This window comes from Syngnathoides biaculeatus, chromosome 12 (assembly GCF_019802595.1).
Source record: "Syngnathoides biaculeatus isolate LvHL_M chromosome 12, ASM1980259v1, whole genome shotgun sequence".
NCBI lineage: Eukaryota > Metazoa > Chordata > Actinopteri > Syngnathiformes > Syngnathidae > Syngnathoides > Syngnathoides biaculeatus.
Genome location: NC_084651.1, coordinates 25,121,611 through 25,143,283, shown reverse-complemented (window position 1 = coordinate 25,143,283; position 21,673 = coordinate 25,121,611). Strand labels below are relative to the sequence as shown.

Sequence of the window (21,673 nt, the reverse complement as noted above, 5' to 3'; positions counted from 1 at the left end):
GCAGGCAGTCCATGAGAGCCGCAGTGATCATGACGTCAGGCTTACAGGGCAGTTTGGGAGACAGGCAGGGGTCGGTACGCCGGGAGTCGATATCAGACTCAAAGAAGTGCGTGAATGAGGCATCAATGGCAATGATCTGGCAAAGCCAGACCATCCGCTGGTTCCTATAAGGACTGGAGATAATTACTGGGGATGAGGCGCAGGTGTGGGCCTCCTGATGACTGCCGGTGTGTCCTGGGACCTCCACAGACAGGGTTCGGTCTGGTAGGATCATGACAGTACCACCCCCCCCCTTTAACGGCCAGCCCCAGATGGCACAGGCACCCCAGGGTGGGATACGTGGAAGTCCATAATGAGCTTGGGATCTACCAGGAATGCTCTTCTGGGCCGTATCCCTCCCAGTCCACCAAGTACTGGACCCCGATCCCCCTCCGGCAGGATGACAGGAGCTGACCCACTGAGTGCACCGGGTCTCCATCAACCTTCCCCAGGGGGGCGGAGGGGGATTTGGCCGGAGGGACTAACGGAGAAGGGCAAGCTGGCCTGAGCAGGCTCACGTGGAACGTGGGATGGACTCTCATAGACCTGGGGAGCTTCAAGGAGACAGCGACCGGATTAATTACTTTGGTGATGGGGAATAGACCCACAAACCTGGGAGTTAGCTTGCGGGACTCCGTCCGAAGTGGAAGGCTCCTTGTGGACAACCAGACGCGTTGTCCCACCTTGTATGTCGGTGCCCTCCTCCTCTTGCGATCTGCCGCAGTCTTGTAGGTGCTACCCATTCACAACAGCATCCTTTTGGCTAGCTCCCAGGTCCGCTTGCAGCATCTCACGACCGCCAACGCAGATGGAACCGAGGACTCTCCTATATTTCAACTACTATGTACCACAATGTAACAATATGTAACTTTAGTAAGGTGTGTTTGCCTTATTAGAAAGCAAAATTTCATAATGTAATTATGTAGCATACAAAATGTTGTCTTTTGACTTCTTTTAGGGTTCACTAATTTCTGACATCTAAGTCATTTTCCATGGATTTCTTGGTCGTGACAAAGATGACTGGCAAGACAATTTAGATTAGGCATGTCTGTCAAAAAGGACAAAATATCATTATGAAATCACCAATATTTTGTCAACGTACATTGTACACTATTCTTCAGGTATTATGGAACAAGAGATTATAATCACAAGAACCTTCTACTCTAATCTTCCATTATATGTAAAATTAAATGCCCATTTTACTGTTATTTAAAGTAACCTGGCAGCACGGTGGGTCAGCTGGTAAAGCGTTGGCCTCACAGTTCTGAGGTCCTGGGTTCAATCCCGGACCCGCCAGTGTGGAGTTTGCATGTTCTCCCCGTGCCTGCTTGGGTTTCCTCCGGGCACTCTGGTTTCCTCCCACATTCCAAAAACATATGACATTAAATGGACACTCTAAATTGCCCTTAGCTGTGATTGTGAGTGCAGCTGTTTGTCTCAATCTGCCCTGCGATTGGCTGGCAACTTGTTCAGGGTGTATCCACCTCCTGCCCGTTGACAGCTGGGATAGGCTCCAGCACTACCCGTGACCCTCGTGAGGATAAGCGGCAAAGAAAATGGATGGATGGATTTAAAGTAACCTTATTTTTCTACATAGTTTTTTAAATTTTGTTTTGTTTCCTTCTTTCCCCGTTTATTTTAATTCTGTAATTTAATAACAAGACCAAAGAGAACGTCGATGGATCCTGAAATGGAAGACGAGAGCTGTTGGTAATAGAAGAAGATGCAGGAACATGGAAAAAGATGATGCGCTATGGCGACCCCTGACGGGACAAACCGAAAAGAGGTGGAAGAGGAGGACGAGGAGTAGAAGTTGAAGAAGAAGAAGAAGAAGAAGAAGAAGTAGAAGAAGAAGAAGACTACGAGTTGGTGGTGTTCTGCCCAATCGACCGGTTGCTGAACAGCAATACAACCAGCGAAGAAGTCGACCGCAGTCAGCCCCCACGTAGACATAAGTGTGGTTGACATTTTCTAATTTTAGAGCAGACACAAACGTTATCAGTATGGAGAATGATATTATCGTCTCTCTTGAAGATTTAGGGTAAGCACTATGTTACTCAACAAATAAAGAGTCGGGATTTCAAGTGGCTGCATGAATTTAGCAATGGAGTGACGTGTCTGCTTTAGCTCACAACAAACCCGGTGTTGAAGCTAACGTCATTTAATTAAGAGCTAGATTTATGCCCTTTCTATCATCGTAACAACAGAGGGACTAGATCTTGTGTATATACAAACTATAATCCTTGTCAATTTTGAAACGAAACTGCTGTTGATTGTTGCTGCGATTTAGGGCAGCTCCCTTATGTCACGATGGCACATATCCTTTTTAACTCATTTAAGTCAAATTTGGCAGCAGGTTTTAGTTTACGCGCTCTCAATTTAAAAATAACGTTAGTCTTAACTAATTAGCTGCGCTGATGAGGATAAAATAGACTGTCCGTCTCCAGCCAAAATTTAATGGGTGTTGTTGTCATTAGGTATCAAGGCCCACTGTTGGAAGACGGGGTTCTGGAGTCAGCTGTAAATGGTGGGGCTGCTTCGCCGGAGTTTACAAAGCTTTGTGCTTGGATTGTGTCAGAGCTCAGACTTCACTGCAAACTGGAAGAGAATGTCCATGCCACAAACAGTAAGATTTCATGTGCTTCTTCCAAAATAGTAGCACATAATAAATAAATAAATGGAGTAAAAGTTTTGTTCAACTCATTCCAATTCCTGGAGGAAATTGTCAATGACTTGAAATTAGATTACATTGTCATACGATGGTGGTCATGGTTGATGAGGATCATCTGCCTCAGTTTTGAGGACCAAGGTTCAAATCCCAGCATCACCTGTGTGGAGTTTACATGCTCTCCCTGTGCCTTTGTGGGTTTCCTCCCATATCCCCAAAATGTGCGTGATAGGTTGATTGAAGACTCTAAATTGGCCGGAGGCGTGAGTGTGAATTGTTCGGATGTTGTCATGTGTAGTCTGAAGGTGGGGATTCAATTCTTAGCACTCCGCGCGTGTCTGTGTGTGATGTGTAAGAGAGAGAGAGACAGAGTGGTAGTGTATATGTTTAGGATGTTCCATAAGTTTCTTAGATATGTTTTGTATGTATGTCATTTTTATATTTAATCCATTCTCTGACCTGCTTACCCTCATGAGGGTAATGGAAGTGCCGGTCCCTATCCAAGCTGTCATCGGGCAGGAGTCAGAGTTCACTCTGAACTGGTTGCCAGCCAGTTGCAGAGCTCATGGAGACAAACAACAGTCTCACTCACAATCACACCGAGGCGCAATTTAGAGTGCCCAATTATTTTTGCATGTTTTTGGGATGTAGTATGAAACCGGAGTGCCCGGAGAAAAACCCACACAGGCACGGGGAGAATATGCAAACTCCACACAGGCAGGGCCGGGATTTGAACCCCAGTCTTCAGAAATGTGAGGCCAATGCTCTACAGCTATTCCACCGTGGTGCCTTTTTTATATTTTAGATACCCTAAAAATGCATTTGAAATTGAATAAAGAGTAATGAAAATGCAACCAAACAATGGTCACATGGTTGCAATTCTGTTTAAACACCTTGCAAGATCCTGTAGATATGTAGAACATTTTTGTTTTGTAATATTTGTTTTTAATTTCACATGTAGAAAAATGCAAGATAGTTGCTCTTTTACCCATTACAGGTCCAAGTGAGTCAGAGGGCTTCCAGCTGGAGATGAGCGGACTCTTGTCAGAGGTCTCATGTCCTTACTCCGTTCTCACAAGTGGAGATGTTACCCAAAGGCTTCTCAACAAGAATGACTGTCTGCTGCTGCTCTGTATGCTATCAGTATTGGTAATTTTGTTGTCGCATAAATCGTCTCTTCGGCTCAATTTACACTGCATAGTTCAAGTGCCAAAGTTTTGATTTTTTTTTTTTTTTTTTTCAAACTAAGTGGCACAATTTGGGTTTGTGTCATGGCAGCATAAAGAAATAAAACCCTGCCTGGAGTGTGATATTCAGATGATAATCTAGTGTATTCTGACTATGGATCAAAATTTGATTAATATTTGCCAGTGACACTGCAGCATAAATGAAGCAAACAGATGTATGTGTCAATGCTATTTGGACATCAAAATACATGCTCTGTGATGTATACAGACTTTTCTGTCCAAACAACAGAAGCAGAATAAAAACGCAGCTGTTTAAACTAAAGCAAAAGCATAGTTCCCATTTAAATGGAATTTGGGCATCTGCATAAAAGGGGTGGTTCAAATGTTCCCTGAATGTAAACTGTGATATGGGGTTATGTGTTACCTGAAATATACATTTAATTTTGGGGAGTTCCAGGGCTGGTGTCACTCAAAGAAGCATTTCAAATCCAAACTAAGTTGTTCCCTCCTCAAAGTAACTATTAATTCTGGTGCATTTTTCCAGTCTTTTGTGCCACACTCGTGGATTGATTTTTCTGTTGCCACACCTGTCTTGCGGCATTAAATAAGAAGTGGGCATTTGGACATGCAGTGTAAATCCAGGTGACTGATAGTTTTGAGAAACTAGTACACCGTTATTCCATACACTGAAGATAGAGGGAACTTTTTTTTTTTTTTAAATTTTGTAAGCATTTTTCTAGACATTACTCTTTTATATTTTTGGAATAGAGCCGCTCTGTATTGTTGCTCCGGTGCCACATAGAGTAGCTTTGTCAATTTGAAAGCCAGCTTTTATGTTATGTTTGACAAATAATTTCTCCCACAGTCGATGGCTCAATTGGAACAAGCAAGGTACACACATTTGAATATGCCTGAAATAATAACCAAGTGTCATTTTCATCTCAGCTTTTCTGGTGTCTGAGCTTGAGGCTTCAAAGATGATCCTCGTAAACAGACCCCAGATGAAGGCCCAGGAGTCTGGTAGCCCTGCCTTCCAGGAACTAAAGAGCATCTGCATGGCACTTGGCATGTCCAAACCTCCAGCCAACATTGGCATGTTCCAGTTCTTTAGTGGCATTGAGAAGAAGGTCAGTTTGGTGAAATACAATATACACACAGTTGTACTGTTAAAGCACTAATAAGAAGTAATAAAGGTAAACCAAATGGATAAAAAACATGATATTGACTAGATGACAAAACCAAAGTTCAGAATCTGGTTTAATGGCCAAGTATGTAACAACACACGAGGAATTTGTCTCTGGCAGTCGGTGCCACCCTGGTACGACATTCAGAACAAACTAACAAACAAAGAACAATAGATTGTTAATAGGAACTATTCCTTATAAGAGTCACTGTTGTCTAAGATGCAGTCTTCATTTAGAGCTGTTAAGAGTGTGGGACTCCCAAGGCAGCTGATGGGTATCAGCTGGCCAACCGGAATGCGGCTTTGGTGATCTAGAGGCAAAAACCCAGGCGTGGGATGAGTTCAGTGAAGCCATGGAGAAAGACGTCAGGACGGCTTCCAGGAAATCCTGGTCCATTGTCCGGCGTCTTAGGAGGGGGAAGCATTGCACCGTCAACACTGTGTATGGTGGGGACGGGGTGCTGCTGAACTCATCTCGGGATGTTGCGAGTTAGTGGGGAGAATACTTAGAAGACCTAAATTCCACCAACACGCCTTCCCACGAAGAACCTGAGTCTGGGTGCTGTGAGGTGGGATCTTCTATCTCTGGGGTTGAGGTCACCGAGGTGGTTAAAAAGCTCCTTGGTGGCATCGGGGAGTGTCTCTGGATAGGCAGACTGGGGTGGTGGTCCCCCTTTACAAGAAGGGTGACTGGAGGGTGTGTTCCAACTATAAAGGGATCACACTTCTCAGCCTCCCCTGTAAAGTCTACTCAGGGGTACTGGAGAGGAGGGTCCGTCGGGAAGTTGAGTCTCGGATTCAGGAGGAGCAATGTGGTTTTCGCGCTACAGTCTTGGCAGGATCCTCGAGGGTTCATGTGAGTTTGCCCAACCAGTCAACGTGTGTTTTGTGGACTTGGAGAAGGTATTTGACCATGTCCCTCGGGGAGTCCTGTGGGGGCTTCTTCGGGAGTATCGGGTACCGAATCCCCTGATACAAGCTGTTCGGTCCCTGTACGACCACTGTTTGGTCCGCATTGCCGGCAATAAGTCAGACTCATTTCCGGTGAGAGTTGGACTCTGGCAAAGCTGCCCTTTGTCACTGATTTTGTTCATAACTTTTATGGACAGAATTTCTAGGCGGAGCCGAGGCGTAGAGAGTGTCTGGTTTGGTGGCCTCAGCATCGCATCTCTGCTCTTGGCAGATGATGTGGTTGGCTTCATCAAGCCGTGATCTCCAGCTCTCACTGGAGCGATTCGCAGCAGAGTGTGAAGCGGCTGGGATGAGACTCAGCACCACCAAATCCGAGACTATGGTCCTCAGTCGGAAAAGGGTGGCGCGCCCTCTCCAGACCTCATCTCAGGTCTGGGGATGAGATCCTTCCCCAAGTGGAGGAGTTCAAATATCTTGGTCTTGTTCACGAGTGAGGGAAGAATGGAGTGGGAGATCGACAGACGGATTGGTGCAGTGTCTGCAGTGATGTGGACTTTGTATCGGTCCGTTGTGGTAAAGAGGGAGCTAAGGCAAAGCTCTCAATTTACCAGTCAATCTACATTCCTACCCTAACCTGTGGGTGATGACTGAAAGAACAACATCCTGGCTACAAGCGGCAGAGTGTCCGGGCTCTCCCTTAGAGATAGGTTGAGAAGCTCGGTCATCCGGGGGGGGGGGGGGGGGGGGGGGGCTCAGTGTCGAGCTGCGACTCCTCTGTATTGAGAGGAGCCAGATGAGGTGGCTGGGGCATTTGATTCGGATGCCTCCTGGACGCCTCCCTGGTGAGGTGTTCCTGGTCATGTCCCACTGGAAAGACACCTCGAGGACGACCCAGGACATGCTGGAGAGACTGTCTCTCTGCTGGCTTGGGAATGTCTCAGGATCCCTCTGGAAGAGCTGGAATAAGTGGCTGGGGAAAGGGAAGTCTGGGTATCCCCGCTGAAGAGACTTCCCCGCGACCCGATCTGGAAAAGCGGTAGAGAATGGATGACTGGAGAGTGCATCAACGCCCCACATTATGTTAAGCTTATAAAGCATGCACTTTGTGGTTCTCTGTTACAGACAAATGCAATGATAATTATGCAAGAGATCAGTTCGAAGTGACGAGTCGTGCGACAGTCTACAGCAGGGGTGCTCAATGAGTCTATCGCGCGGCAGTTTTGGTTGATCGCGACGGTGTGCCGAGGAGGAAAAAAAATATTGATCAAGTTATTGATTGTGGTCTTTGGAATGTTGCTCCACTCTTCAATGACTTTGTGAAGTTGCTGGATATTGACAGGAACTGGAATATGCTGTCATATACACTGATCCAAATCATCCCAAACATGCTCATTGTGTGTCATGGCCATTGAGTATGCTGGCCATGCAAGAACTGGCATGTTTTCAGCTTCCAGGAATTGTGTACAGATCCTTGCAAGATGGGGGCCTGCATTAACATGCTGAAACACAAAAAGATGGTTGTGAATGAATGGCACAGGAATGGGCCTCAGGATCTCTGCCCGTTCTAAATGCCATCCTCAAAATACACCAGTTTGTTCCCTTAAACATAGGCCTGCCCATCCCATAACCTCGCCCTTACCATGGGCTGCTTAATCCACAAAGTTGACATCAGCAAACTGCTCAGCCACACAATGCCACACACGCTGTCTGCCAGCCTCCCTGATCAGTGAAAAACGGTATTCATCCGTGACGTGAACACCTCTCCAGTATACCAGATAAAGGACAATAATGTTGTATGCAATTCCTAAAACTCCTACTGTTTTAAAGTACCTCTGTAGTGGTACTCTTGTGCACAGCCCTCAGATATCCCAACAGATGTTCAATCAGATTCAGGTCTGGACTTTGACTGGGCTTTTCCAAAACCTTAATCATTTGGAAATCATGTTCAATCTGTGAATTGAATACATTACTAAGAAAAGATTTTGAAACTTCACACTGATAAACTTTGTTTTAAAAAAAGTTCAGTGCCACATCTGTAAGTGCAACCTAAATGATACAATGCAAAAGAGATATATCAAGAACTCCCAGAAAGGTCGCTGGCTTTTCTGGGCCTGAGCTCCTCCAAGATGGATTGATGCAAAGTTTGGAGGAGAGGAGTTCAGGTATGATGGCGTTAAAAGCAGAGCTGAAAGCCACTAACAGGATCCTCGCATAGGTTCCTTCAGTGTCTAGATGTTCAAGGAGGAAGTGCAGACCCATGTTGACGACGACATCCGCAGACCTGTTAGCTCGATAGGCAAACTACAGTGTGTCCAGCTGGGGACCTGTGACTCTCTTGAGGTGGTCCAGCACAAGGCGTTCAAAGGACTTCATGACCACAGACACAGGCCTGTAGTCATTAAGACCTGAGACTGCTGCTTTTTTGGGACCGGTATGGGGTCCGGCATTTGAAGCAGGTTGGTACTTCACACAGTTCTAGAGACCTGTTGAAGATCTTTGTGTAGACAGGAGCAAGTTGGTCTGTGCAGACTTTGAGGAAGAATGGGTACACAAGGTCTGGGCCCGATGCTTTGTTGTTTGAAGATCTGCTTAACGTCCCTTTCGTGGATGTTTAACAGTGGAGTGAAAAGTGGTGCAGCTTGGTGGGTGCATGATGTAGAAGTTTTTCAAATCTGGAGCAAAGATGTTTTTCCAGTTTAGCTGCATAGTCCCTCTTTGCAATGTTAATTTCTTCATTTTATTTCTGTCTTTATTGGATGGATGATGAGTAGTACCTGTTTTTTTCCACAGGCGCTACTTAGTATTAAGTCCAGAAAGTGATATACTGGTCTCATCATACCAGATAATCTTTTTTTTTTTTTTTTTTGTACCATCTTGGAGTCCTTTATTTTCTTATTTATTTATTGGAATATCCGTCCGTCCGTCTTGGACTGAGGAAAGGCTTCCCTCTGGCCACTCTGCCATAAAGCCCTGACTGGTAAAGGGCTGCTGTGATGGTTTGCTTTCTAGAACGTTCTCCCATCTCCCGAAACTCAGCCACAGTGATCTATCATTAGGTTCTTCTTTATTTCGCTCACCTAGGCTCTTCTTCCATGATTGCTCAGTTTGGCACAAAGGCGAGCTCCAGGAAGTGTTCTAGTCAAGTCTTCCACTTAAGGATTATTGATGCCACTGTGATCTTCGAAATCTTGAATGCAGAAGATTTTTTTTTTTGTTACCTTGTCCAGAGCCTTGCCACAATTCTGTCTCTGAGTTCTTCAAGCAGTTCTTTTTACCTTATGATTCTCATTTGGTCTGACATGCACAATGATCTGTAAGGTCTTATTTTAGACAGGTATGAGGCCTAAACAAGTCAGGATAATCAAACACAGCTGAACTCCAATGAAGGTGTAAAACCACCTCAAGGATTATCTGAAGAAATGCACATCACCAACGTTAAGAGGGTCACGGAAAAGTGTCCGAGTAATTATGGATCTGTGATATATATATATTTTTTTTAAATCCGCAAAACTTTCAATTTTTTTCTGTCAGTATATGGTGCTGTGTAGTTCTGTGGCTTCTACTGTGAAGAAGCACTGAGGCTTCAGAGAACAATCAAAGCAGCACAGAAGATCGTTGGCTACCCTCCCCTCTATGGCAGGCAGACATTCCTTTCTGTGCCTTAGCAGAGCGCAAAAGTTCAACACAACTCCACAACTGATACTTAACTGATTGAGCTCCTGCCATCTGGAAGGCGCTACATATGCGCAAAAGCAAAGATCAACAGACTAAGGAACCATTTTTTTCCCCAAAGCGCCATCACCACCCTAAACTCTCATGTTTTCTCTTCTGTTATTGATGCAAAGGCACACAGATTTCAATATCAATACTTTTTGTATTTTTTTTTTACACTTGTTTTTTTTTTTTGCTTTTATCTATGCACTGAAGCAAGAGAGGCTCTGCAATTTCATACAAACTGTACAATTTGTATGATGACAATGGCATTCATTCATTCAAGTAACTTATTTTGAGAATGACGTAAATGTCGCTCGCTATTTGTATCAATTAATGCTTATTTTGTGTCTGAGACTTTGATTTCTATATTGACTGCTGCAGTCTTGTTCAGGAATCTAAAAACAGTCACTTGACCCCACACAGTGGCTTTCATTGGGCTTCCCCGTTTTACGTTCCTTTTTTTCCTCACGATAAGGTGCACCCAATAGCCTTTAATTTTCTCAAAAGCTGACAGTGTGCCTTATCAGGTGGACCTTACATATGGATCAATATTGACCTTTTAGCGCAGCCCATCTAATGGATGCATAATGTAACCCCAACCGCTACTGTAGAATCTATTCTATGCGCCCACTCCTCCACACAGATCTTCTCTAGATTGGACAGATTTCTGCTCTGTCGCTGAGAAACACAGAGTTTCAGTTCCCTCCAAAGATTTTCCATGTGGTTTAGGTCTGGAGACTGGCTAGGCCACGGCAGAACCTTAATAGGCTTCTTACAGAGACATTCCTTGGTTTCCCAGGCTGTGTGATTCGGGTCAATGTCATATTGAAAGACCCAGCCACGACCCATCTTCAATGCTTTGACTGAGGGAAAGAGGTTGCGCCCCAAAATCTCACAATACGTAGCTGCGGTCATCCTCTCCTTAATACAGTGCAGTCGTCCTGTCCCATGTGCAGAAAAACACCCCCAAAGTATGATGGTACCACCCCCATTCTTCACAGTAGGGATGGTGTTCTTGGGATGGAACTCATTATTCGTCTTCCTCCAAAACTTTTAGTGGAATTATGACCAAAAAGTTCAATTTTGGTCTCATCTCACCACAAACCCTTCTCCCATAACTCCTCTGTATCATCCAAATGGCCATTGGCAAATTTAAGACAGGCCTTGACATGTGCTGGTTTAAGCAGGGGAACCTTCCGTGCCATGCATGATTTCAAACCATGACGTCTTAGTGTACTACCAACAGTCACCTTGGAAACGGTGGTCCCAGGTCTTTCCAGGTCATTGACCAAGTCCTGTCGTGTAGTCCCGGGCTGATTCCTCACCTTTCTAAGGATCATTGAGACCCCACAAGGTGATATCTTGAATGGGGCTCCACTCCAATTGAGATTGACAGTCATGTTTAGCTTCTTCCATTTTCTAATGATTGCTCCAACAGTGGACCTTTTTTCACCAAGCTGCTTGGCAATTTCTCCGTAGCCCTTTCCAGCCATGTGGAGTTGTCCAATTTTGTCTCTGGTGTCTTTGGAGAGCTCTTTGGTCTTGGCCATGTTACAAGTTCGAGTCTTACAAATTGTATGGGGTAGACAGGTGTCTTTATGCAGCTAATGACCTTACACATGTGCTTCTGATCTCACATAATACATGGAGTGGAGGTGGACTTTTTAAGGCAGACTAACAGGTCCTTGAGGGTCAGAATTCTAGCAGTGTTCGCACGCGGTCCTAAGTCCTTAAAATCCGCAAAAACCGGCCCCTAAAAAGGCCTTTAAATTTAAAAAAAATCAAAGGGAGGACCTCTACCGCCAACATTCTCCCTAAAAAAATGAATTAATCTTTTATTTAAAAAAAAAAATAGCGATCCGTCTGGCGTCCAAATCAGCCGGAAATTGTCAACGGAAGTCACCGTGTTGACAACTAGTCGCCATCTTGTCGATATTCCATTGTTTGTTTCCGTGAGTAGGCATTTCACTTCGTCATCGTCACGACATAGCGTAGTTCTTTCATCGGTCCAACTTGTATCACGGGGAAGTGCATTTTTCAAGAAGCTTGGGTTGAAAGTAAGGAGTTTGGGAGCTGGGTTCGTCGAGATCCAAAAGATCGGCACATGTTTTACTGTCATCTGTGCAAGCAGAGTTACCAGCTTGAAAAGATGGGCGTCAAAGCGCTGGAGTTGCACCGGAAAAACAGGAGACACGCTGATTTGGCAAAGACTCTCTCATCTTCCGTTGGTATGAATCTGTTTCTAAAATATAAGATAGTGAAGCATCAACTTCAGGCAGTGTTACTAGCAGTGCATGCGCACTAGGGATCGCAAAAAAACGCTTATTTTCCTAACCGGTTTTCACCGAACAGCTGTAGCAAAAAACGGGTACCATAGTGGTGTTTACATAATTCACTCACGTGACCTCGAGTTGGGGTGCGGGGTTCCGCACGGACTGTTTTTGTTGTTGCTCTTCCGGAGTGACGAGTTCACAGAGTTCCCCCCGTTATGTGAGTAGTGTTTGGATGTCTGCCAAAAAACAAGTTTACTCCCATACTTTGGAGCGTTTCCTCGATGCCATGTTTGATGTTTCTTTGATTTAACTGAATGTTCTTTTGAGTCCAACTTTACTCTAACAGCGAAACTTGAAAAAAGTGGAAATAATGTTGAAAAAAATAGCGCAATGTGGAGTAGGAACCGGAAGAAATGATTGGAAATTTTAACCGATTTCGAAAGTCCGATTACCGGTTTCGGTTTTAAAAAAACGGAAACCGGTTATTTGTAACCGGTTGCGATCCCTAATGCGCACCTACAGATGTCCAGCCAGAAGTCAGGCTTTATGAACGTAGTTCAATACACGAAGACGGACTCGTTAAAGGCAGAGATCGCGTGGACTTTAAAAGTGATCTGCAGCCATTACAGTTACAAATCTTGTGAAAATAATTTGAAAGTGTTTGCAATCATGTTCCCAGACAGTGACATTGCTAAAAACTACCACTGTGGGGAAAGGAAGACTTCGTACCTGGCTACATTTGGCATCGCTGCCCACTTTTCATCTCTACTGCCTCAAAGCCAAAAAAGCCAGAATAGAGACTGACATATCAACACTTATTGAGAAGGCTGACACGCAGTGAGAGGAGGCAGAAGAAAAGAGGAATCTGAGGTTTATCACCGAGGCCAATGCACTCAGAGGCAGATCAAAGAACAAGAGAGCCACTTTGGCACCTCTGCAGCAACAAATAGAGGAGGCACTGGGTAGGCTTAAGGAGCAAGAGTAGGGGTGCTGAAACAGACATCAGTAGAAGACATTTGTGTATATTGTTGCAATTGTAGTTAGAATTTGTTTTTCTATATACTGTTATGTGAAGACGTTTACAATGGTCATATCAATGAGAACTACCACAAGGGGCGACAGGTGATCACTGTCACAGATACTGAGGTACTGGAACATTTGATGAACCAAGAACGGTTGATGGCACCATTGGGTGAGTCTTTTTTCCTTACTCTTGATTTCCCACGATGGCCCTAAATTTTTCGTGCCGGCCCTAAATTTTTTCCGTGTCAGCCCTAAATTTTTCGTGTCAGCCCCTAAGAATGCCCCTAAAAAGCCCTTAAATTTTTAAATTTTTAAGTTTAATTTTAAAACATAGATTGTGATTTCTGGATTTTTCTTTTTAGATTATCTCTCTCACAGTGGACATGCACCTACGATGAAAATTTCAGACCCCTCCATGATTTCTAAGTGGCAGAACTTGCAATATAGCAGGGTATTCAAACACTCCTTTTCTTCAATGTATATGAAAAAAGCTTTAAAATAGGCCAGTCATTGAAGATGGACCTTATAAGGCAGTGCGCCTTATCGTGCGGACAATACGGTAGTAAAACTAGATAATCCAGTTTGGCTGATTTGTTGTGCATATGTGGTAGCCCTGTTGGTAAATTCAACAGAACACTACTGTTATTTACATTTAGACAAATACATACGTTTTTATGTACTGCTTGCCCAAACGTGGCTATTTCGGCTCACTTCTAACTTGAGAAAATATCCATCCATTTTTTGAGACTCTTATCCACACAAGGGTCGCAGGAGTGCTGGAGCCTATCCCAGCTATCATCGGCAGAAGGGGGGGGTACACCCTGAACTCGTTGCCAGCCAATCACAATGCACATAGATACAGACAACAGGCGCACTCACAATCAGAACTTGGAGCAATTTAGAGTCTCCAATTCTTCTTCTTTTCCTTTCGGCTTGTCCCGTTAGGGGTCGCCACAGCGTGTCATCTTTTGCCATCTTAGCCCATCTCCTGCATCTTCCTCTCTAACCCCAACTGCCCTCATGTCTTCCCTCACCACATCCACAAACCTCTTTGGTCTTCCTCTCGCTCTTTTGCCTGGGAGCTCCATCCTCAGCATCCTTCTACCAATATACTCACTCTCTCGCCTCTGAACATGTCCAAACCATCGAAGTCTGCTCTCTCGAATCTTGTCTCCAAAACATCCAACTTTGGCTGTCCCTCTAATGAGCTCATTTCTAATCCTATCCGACCTGGTCACTCCGAGCGAGAACCTCAGCATCTTCATTTCTGCCACCTCCAGTTCTGCTTCCTGTTGTTTCTTCAGTGCCACGGTCTCTAATCCGTACATCATGGCCGCCCTCACCACTGTTTTGTAAACTTTGCCCTTCATCCTAGCAGAGACTCTGTCATATAACACACCAGACACCTTTCGCCAGCTGTTCCAACCTGCTTGGACCCGTTTCTTCACTTCCTTACCACACTCACCATTGCTCTGGATTGTTGACCCTAAATATTTGAAGTCGTCCACCCTCACTATCTCTTCTCCCTGTTGCCTCATTCTTCCCCCTCCACTTTTGTCATTCACGCTCAGATATTCTGTTTTACTTCGGCTAATCTTCATTCCTCTCCTTTCCAGTGCATGTCTCCATCTTTCTAATTGTTCCTCTGCATGCTCCCTGCTTTCACTGCATATCACAATATCATCTGCGAACATCATGGTCCAAGGGGATTCCAGTCTAACCTCATCTGTCAGCCTATCCATTACTACTGCAAACAGGAAGGGGCTCAGAGCTGATCCCTGATGCAGTCCCGCCTCCACCTTAAATTCCTCTGTCACACCTAAGGCACACCTCACCATTGTTCTTCTGGCATCATACATGTCCTGTACTATTTTAACATACTTCTCTGCCACACCAGACTTACGCATGCAGTACCACAGTTCCTCTCTTGGTACTCCACAAAGACACAATGTAGCTCCTTCTGACCTTCTCTGTACTTTTCCACTAGCATCCTCAAGGCAAATAATGCATCTGTGGTACTCTTTCTAGGCATGAAACCATACTGTTGCTCGCAGATACTTAATTCTGTCCTGAGTCTAGCCTCCACTACTCTTTCCTATAACTTCATTGTGTGGCTCATCAACTTTATTCCTCTATAGTTCCCACAGCTCTGAACATCCCCTTTGTTCTTAAAAATGAGAACTAGAACACTTTTCCTCCATTCTTCAGGCATCTTTTCGCCCGCTAGTATTCTGTTGAATAAGTTGGTCAAAAACTCCACAGCCATCTCTCCAAATTGCTTCCATACCTCTACCGGTATGTCATCAGGACCAACTGCCTTTCCATTTTTCATCCTTTGGAGTGCCTTTCTGACTTCCCCCTTGGTAATCATTGCCACTTCCTGGTCTTTCACACTTGCCTCTTCAACTCTTCCTTCTCTCTCATTTTCTTCATTCATCAACTTCTCAAAGTATTCTTTCCATCTATTTAGCACACTCCCGCCACCAGTCAACACATTTCCATCTCTATCCTTAATCACCCTTACCTGCTGCACATCCTTCCCATCTCTATCCCTCTGTCTGGCCAACCTGTAGAGATCCTTTTCTCCTGCTTTGTGTCCAACCTGGTGTACATGTCATCATATGCCTCGTATTTTGCCTTGGCCACCTCTACCTTTGCCCTATGTCGCATCTCGATGTACTCCTTTCGCCTCTCCTCAGTCCTCTCAGTATCCCACTTCTTCTTCGCTAATCTCTTTCCTTGTATGACTCCCTGTATTATGGGGTTCCACCACCAAGTCTCCTTCTCCCCTTTCCTACCAAAAGACACACCAAGTACTCTCCTGCCTGTCTCTCTGATTACCTTGGCTGTCGTTGTCCAGTCTTCCGGGAGCTTCTGCTTTCCATAGAGAGCCTGTCTTTCCTCTTTCCGAAAGGCCGCACGACATTCTTCCTTTCTCAGCTTCCACCACCAGGTTCTCTGCTCTACCTTTGTCTTCTTAATTTTCCTACCCACCACCAGAGTCATCCTACACACTACCATCCTATGCTGTCGAGCTACACTCTCCCCTACCACTACTTTACAGTCAGTAACCTCCTTGTGTGCCTGGAGAAAACTCATGCAGGCATGGGGAGAACTTGCTAGTTCCACACAGGCGGTGCTTGGATTTGAACCCCGGTCCTCAAAACTGTCTGAGGGCATCACTCCAACCAGTTGTGCCGCTTCTTGATAAAACACTGCAGTAAATTGCAGATATTTTGTTGTAGTTTTGACTATGCTTGCGCACGCACGCACCCACAGACACACAAATATCTAAATTTATGCATTAACATTTTATGTAATTTCTTTTATTGGTTTATGGTGTTGTTAAAACAATCTGAAGTTACTATTTACCTCGTAGTTTGAGTAATTATTTCACTATTGTATCTTACTCTTCCTCAAAGTTTTTGGGAGGATTTCTTTTTACTATTACTTCAGTCACAACTTCAGTGCAATGTTTTGGCTACTCTACTGCCATCTAAAGCAGACATCCTTTATTTTTATTGTTACGTCTCATCAGATCAGCCAGTGTTATATTTGTTGCACTGTTTATTGTGTTTTTGTGTTACATCGTCTATGAATTAAGAAATGCATTTTGTTTTACTTCGCCTAAAAATTAAAACATTGGTCCCTATCTTTCTTTTGGTCAGATTAATGTAAATCTATAAAATTTTCCCCTGGGAGTACAATTTAATATTCTACAATAGGTTTTTGCTGTATTTTCTTAAACTCCATGTTGTTTTCTGTCCCGTGTATGTCTGTATATGGTAGCTGAAAGAAGCTTTGAGTAGAGTACCACCAAATCATATAGGAGAGCCTTTGCTGAAGAAAGCCTTTGGACCCGTGCACATGGTAACTACATGAAAATTCTAAAAGATCGTTGGGGGGGGGGGGTAATATCCTATACTACAGTAAAATGTCAATGCTGTTGCCTTTTTTTTTCTTTGACAGGAAAAAATTGAAGCCATCAATCAAGCGCTTGTAAATGAGTATGATGTGAGAAGGAAGATGTTGTTAAAACGTCTTGACGTGACAGTGCAATCTTTTGGTTGGTCAGAAAGAGCGAAGGTATGCACCACCTTGTGGTTTTGCTCAACTTCAGAAGATAAAAAAAACATGCTGTGATTGGTCAAATTATCCTCATATGATTTCAAACATTTGTTGTTGTTGTTGTTCCACCACAGACGCATGCTGGGAATTTGGCTAAAGTTTATCAGCCGTTACGTTCCTCCCTTAGTACAAAAAGCAAAATCTCTGTGGCACATCTTCTTGCAGCCCGACTGGACTTCTCAAAAATCCTTCGCACAAGCAGTGGCAGGTTGAGAGAAAAGACTGCTTGTGCCATTAATAAGGTGAAGTACTTTGTTGAATTAAAAGTGTTAATTTTGTGAGATGTACACAACTCTGCAGTTCCGAGGAAGTCAGTTGCTTTTTTTTTCTTTTCTTTTTTTAAGCCATGTAATGTTATCAGAAGGTGGCCATGTGGCGCAGCTGTAGAACATTGGCCTCACAGTTCAGAGATATGGGGTTCAATCCTGGCCCCGCCTGTGTGGAGTTTGCATGTTCTCCCTGTGCTTGCTGGGTTTTCGCTTGGCTCTGTTTTCCTCCCGCATCCCAAAAACAGGCATGAATTTGAGACTAAATTGCCCCTTGTTGTGATTGTGAGTTTGGCTGTTGTCTGTCTCCATGTGCCCTGTGATTGGCTGGCAACCAGTTCAGGGTGTTCCATGCCTCCTGCCCAATAACAGCTGGGATCGGGTCCAGTACTGCCGTGACCCTCATGAGGATAAGCGGCTGAGAAAATTGATAGATGGATGGATGGATGTTATCAGACCCGATTAGATTTTGCTCTGTACCAGCGGTTCTCAGTGTGGTACATGGAAATTCTGTAGTAGTTCACAAAAGAATCATTGATCTAGCTAAAAATAGATTTTACTTTTTTTTTTTTTGGTAAAATAGGAATTATTTTTCATGTGCATATTTTTTATGTAATCCTGGACCCCATCCCCACCCCCCTAAATTTTCCCAAATCCATGTGTCGTGTTCATGTTCCAACTATGCATACTGTTAAGAGTGAGATGACAATAGGGCTGGGAGATGCAAAATCTATGTCTTGGTATCAATTGAATCCCTCCACGGTAAATGGTATATATTGCGATATAAATTGTGATTCTGATTCTGAAAAACATTTGTAAAAATTTTTTGAATGGGTTATATTGATCTTAAGCAAGGTTAATTTGATTAAAAAAAAATATTTACACGAAAAAAAAAACAAAGCTGTGTAATTTTTAAAATGTGTTGGTCTCAAAACTCAAATTCAGCACTCTATGGTGAAAAGAAACACTTTTAGCATATCGGATATTAGGAATATTTTTTTTATCATTGTATCATATTTCAAATAATGTATTTTAGACCTTAGGCTTCCGCTGGCTGACCCCTGAGATAACATACATGGTTGTTCTTCACATGTGGGGTGTTTACTGTGGAGCTATTTTGTCTTTATACATTGTTTAAATCACTGTACCTGCTATTTTTACTCTGACATTGTGTTGACTTAAGAAGGTAGTATGTTACTAGCAGACAGAGCTAATCTGTTTGTGACTACACAGCGGAAGTTGTAAAGCTTTGCGGCCTTGGTAACAAGACCTCAGCCTCGCTCATTTTCACGATTTAGTCTCCATGGTAACATGGTCGGAGTCAGTTTGAGGTAAAATGCCTGCTGTACCATTAAACACATCGTTTTATTTTAGCATTTGGCAGTTCTCATCCTTGTGATATTGTTGCTTATTTACTGGAGTCTAAGTGAAAATTGGGGACTACACAAGTGTGAACTGCCAGTCCCCCAGCATCTTTTTTTCTTCTTTCACCACTCTTGCCCTTCCTTCATGACAATCCCTACTTTTCTCTTCCTGTTCTCTTACCTATGCCCCCACCATAGGCACGACGTTCACAGAAGCATGCCGTATATCTGTTTTATTCCTATATATGGCTACAGCTCATAGTTTGCTGGTGCATTTCTATTCTCGGGCAGGTATGATGACGCCATCAATATGCGTTATTGCGATTGGTCAGGAGTAAAACCTGCATAGTTTTTGGTTAACACTTGAGCCTACAATGTTACTGTATTTTATTGTTTTCCATTATGATGGAGAGTTTAATATTCCTTGATGTAGTATTGGTGTAGTTTGGCTGAGAACCACTGCTTTTATAAAATGTTTTCCCTCCCCAATAATTCAGTTAAAGTTTGAATTCCACTGAAGAAGCAATTGCATCCATCCACGACATGCTATATGATTTGAATTATTGCTGTGCATTCCAGTTATGCCAATTTGTAGTTTACAGTAGGTTTTTGTACAGTGGTTCCTCTACTTATGAAATTAATCCATTACGGAAGTCATTTCATAACATGAATTTTTCACAAGTAGAAACCCACTTTACATGTAAATAGCATAATTTGTTCCAAGCACCTTCCGACCCCACACCCCCACTGCCAAAAATAAGCATCCAAACTACATAATGGAAAGAATAATAATTATATTCATTTACCTTTGGCGTTGGACGACTATGCGAAGAGGAGGCTGAGTGAAAAGCAAAAGAGATCGTGCAGGATGGAGGAGGCAAATGTTTGACAGCCACGAGAAAACATACATACGAACGTATGCACGAACACAATTCCATTTCTTGGGTACCGTGGGGAAGAAAGATTAATAAACTTGAAAATAACACAAAAAAGTTGTCCGTTAGGTTTTGACAACCCGAGCCTGTTTCAGTGAAAGTCGAGTGTCCAAGGGAAAGGAAAAGCATCTTGGGTAAAGATTGACGTCCCTCGTAGTTCATGGGATGCCAGGAAGATGCTACGCAGATAGCCAATGGGAGAGGAGCTCTATTGCACCACACGAACTCACGATGCAGGATATGCATCATTGGTAAAGATTGACATCCATCCTAGCCAATCTGATGACAGGAAGATGCTATGCCCGTAGCCAGTGGGAAAGCAGCTCTATCGCACCACACAAACAAAGATACAGGATGTTTACGTTCAGTGGAATTTGGGGGCTGCGAATCCAGCGGCTGTTTTTTTTTCCTTTCATATTCTGAATTTTCTTTTGTAACTACAGACTATTTTTTCTGAGCATTCATTTCGGAACCTGCATTTTTCGTTACGAGAGATGTTCGCGAGTAGAGGTACCACTATATTTCATTTGGCATATAACTTCGTGTGTCAGAACTGTCTGCTGTTGGTCATGCTCAAATGCAATTATGACTTCATCGCAACGCAACGTGTGCGGATTTGATGAAAAAGTACTGTGAGGCAGTCTGCATGGCTTTCACTGGTCAAATGAGAAACATGATCAGGGGTGGAATTTTTCCATCTTCTGCCATACCAGAAGAAAAACCTTTCGGTCAGTGTTGAACATGTATTTCATACATATTTCTTTTCTTCTCCACAGGTTTTAATGGGTCGAGTGCCAGACAGAGGAGGCCGCCCTTGTGAGATTGAGCCTCCCCCTCCAGAAATGCCTTCATGGCAAAAGCGGCAGGATGCCCCCCAAAGTAGTGGACACTATGGCGGAGGTGGACAGGGTGGTAGCAGGGGGGGTTATGATCATTATTGTCAAGGCAGTCGTGGGGGCTATGAGAGGGGCGGAGGAGAAAGGGGAGGCAGAGGGGGAGGTGGCAGCAGGGGTGGAAGAGTGCAAGGAGGCTGGGGGGAAGGCGTTGGAGGAGGGAGAGGCAGTTACAATAAGGGCCAGTATCAAGATTCTGGAGTCCATCAGGGGGGAGGGGGAACTAGAGGTGCTTATAGAGGAGGTGGGAACAGCCAAGGAGGCCCCCAGGAGTCCAGCCACCATTCAGGCTATGTTGACAATTACCACCAGAATGGAAACTGGCATCAAGAGAGAGGCGGCATTAGAGGAGGCAGGGGAAGAGGAAGCCGAGGAGGACAAGGAGGAGGCTGGGGAGGGAGAGGAGGCCAGAATTTTAACCAAAGAGGACAATTTGAACAGTTTTTTCAACATGGCGGCCATAGTTATAACCAAGCTGGATTTAATCAAAGCCGCCACTACACTAGTTGAAGATAGTTTGGAACATTACAGCTCAGTCTGCAATTGGTTAAAGAAGTCATGAAGGCCTTAGGATTCTCCTGTATTCAGCATGTTTGATCGAACTGTGAACAGTAAATCTTTGTATACTTAAGTACATAAACCTACACGTGAAAATTTACATATGAAGTGTACAGTATTTTTTGTTCCTTCACAATGAGGATTTATAACTGTAAGGAAACCAATTTGCTCATCAGATGACATTTGAATTACAACCCGTCACTGCTGGCCATCAAGAGCACCATGAGGGTAATATGCAAATGCTACGTATTCCACAAAGGGTTCATAAAAATGGTTTTGTTACATATGCCTTCTTGTAAAGTTAAGTTTTATGGTCAGACTTCATTTTGCTCATGAGTAACAGTAAATATAATTTATTAGAAATGGGTCAAATTGAGTTGCTCTTCCATTGTGAGCTTCCAAATGAGGACCGGACTGCATGAATGTGTGACTGAGCAATAAAATTATCAAAAGCAAAACTGTCTCATTCCACTGCTTGTCTGACCATCTGATTGAAAAAATATGTAGTAATGGTAGGATGTCTGCCTCTT

General features: G+C 43.8%; 1 protein-coding gene across 2 annotated transcripts; it reads left to right on the top strand.

Moving 5' to 3' along the window:
• Nucleotides 1–1,855: 1,855 nt before the first annotated feature.
• On the top strand, nt 1,856–21,302 carry fam98a (family with sequence similarity 98 member A). 2 transcript variants are annotated; one of them, XM_061837978.1, is made up of 8 exons: nt 1,856–2,080; nt 2,517–2,665; nt 3,705–3,839; nt 4,840–5,021; nt 16,789–16,869; nt 16,969–17,085; nt 17,202–17,369; nt 20,469–21,302. In XM_061837978.1, the coding sequence occupies exons 1-8, from the start codon at nt 2,043–2,045 to the stop codon at nt 21,093–21,095; spliced, it is 1,497 nt and encodes a 498-aa protein (XP_061693962.1). In that variant the 5' UTR covers nt 1,856–2,042; the 3' UTR covers nt 21,096–21,302. The 2 variants fall into 2 exon arrangements, with proteins under 2 accessions (XP_061693962.1, XP_061693963.1); XM_061837979.1 differs by lacking the exons at nt 1,856–2,080; nt 2,517–2,665; nt 3,705–3,839; nt 4,840–5,021 and adding an exon at nt 8,853–13,450.
• Nucleotides 21,303–21,673: the final 371 nt, after the last annotated feature.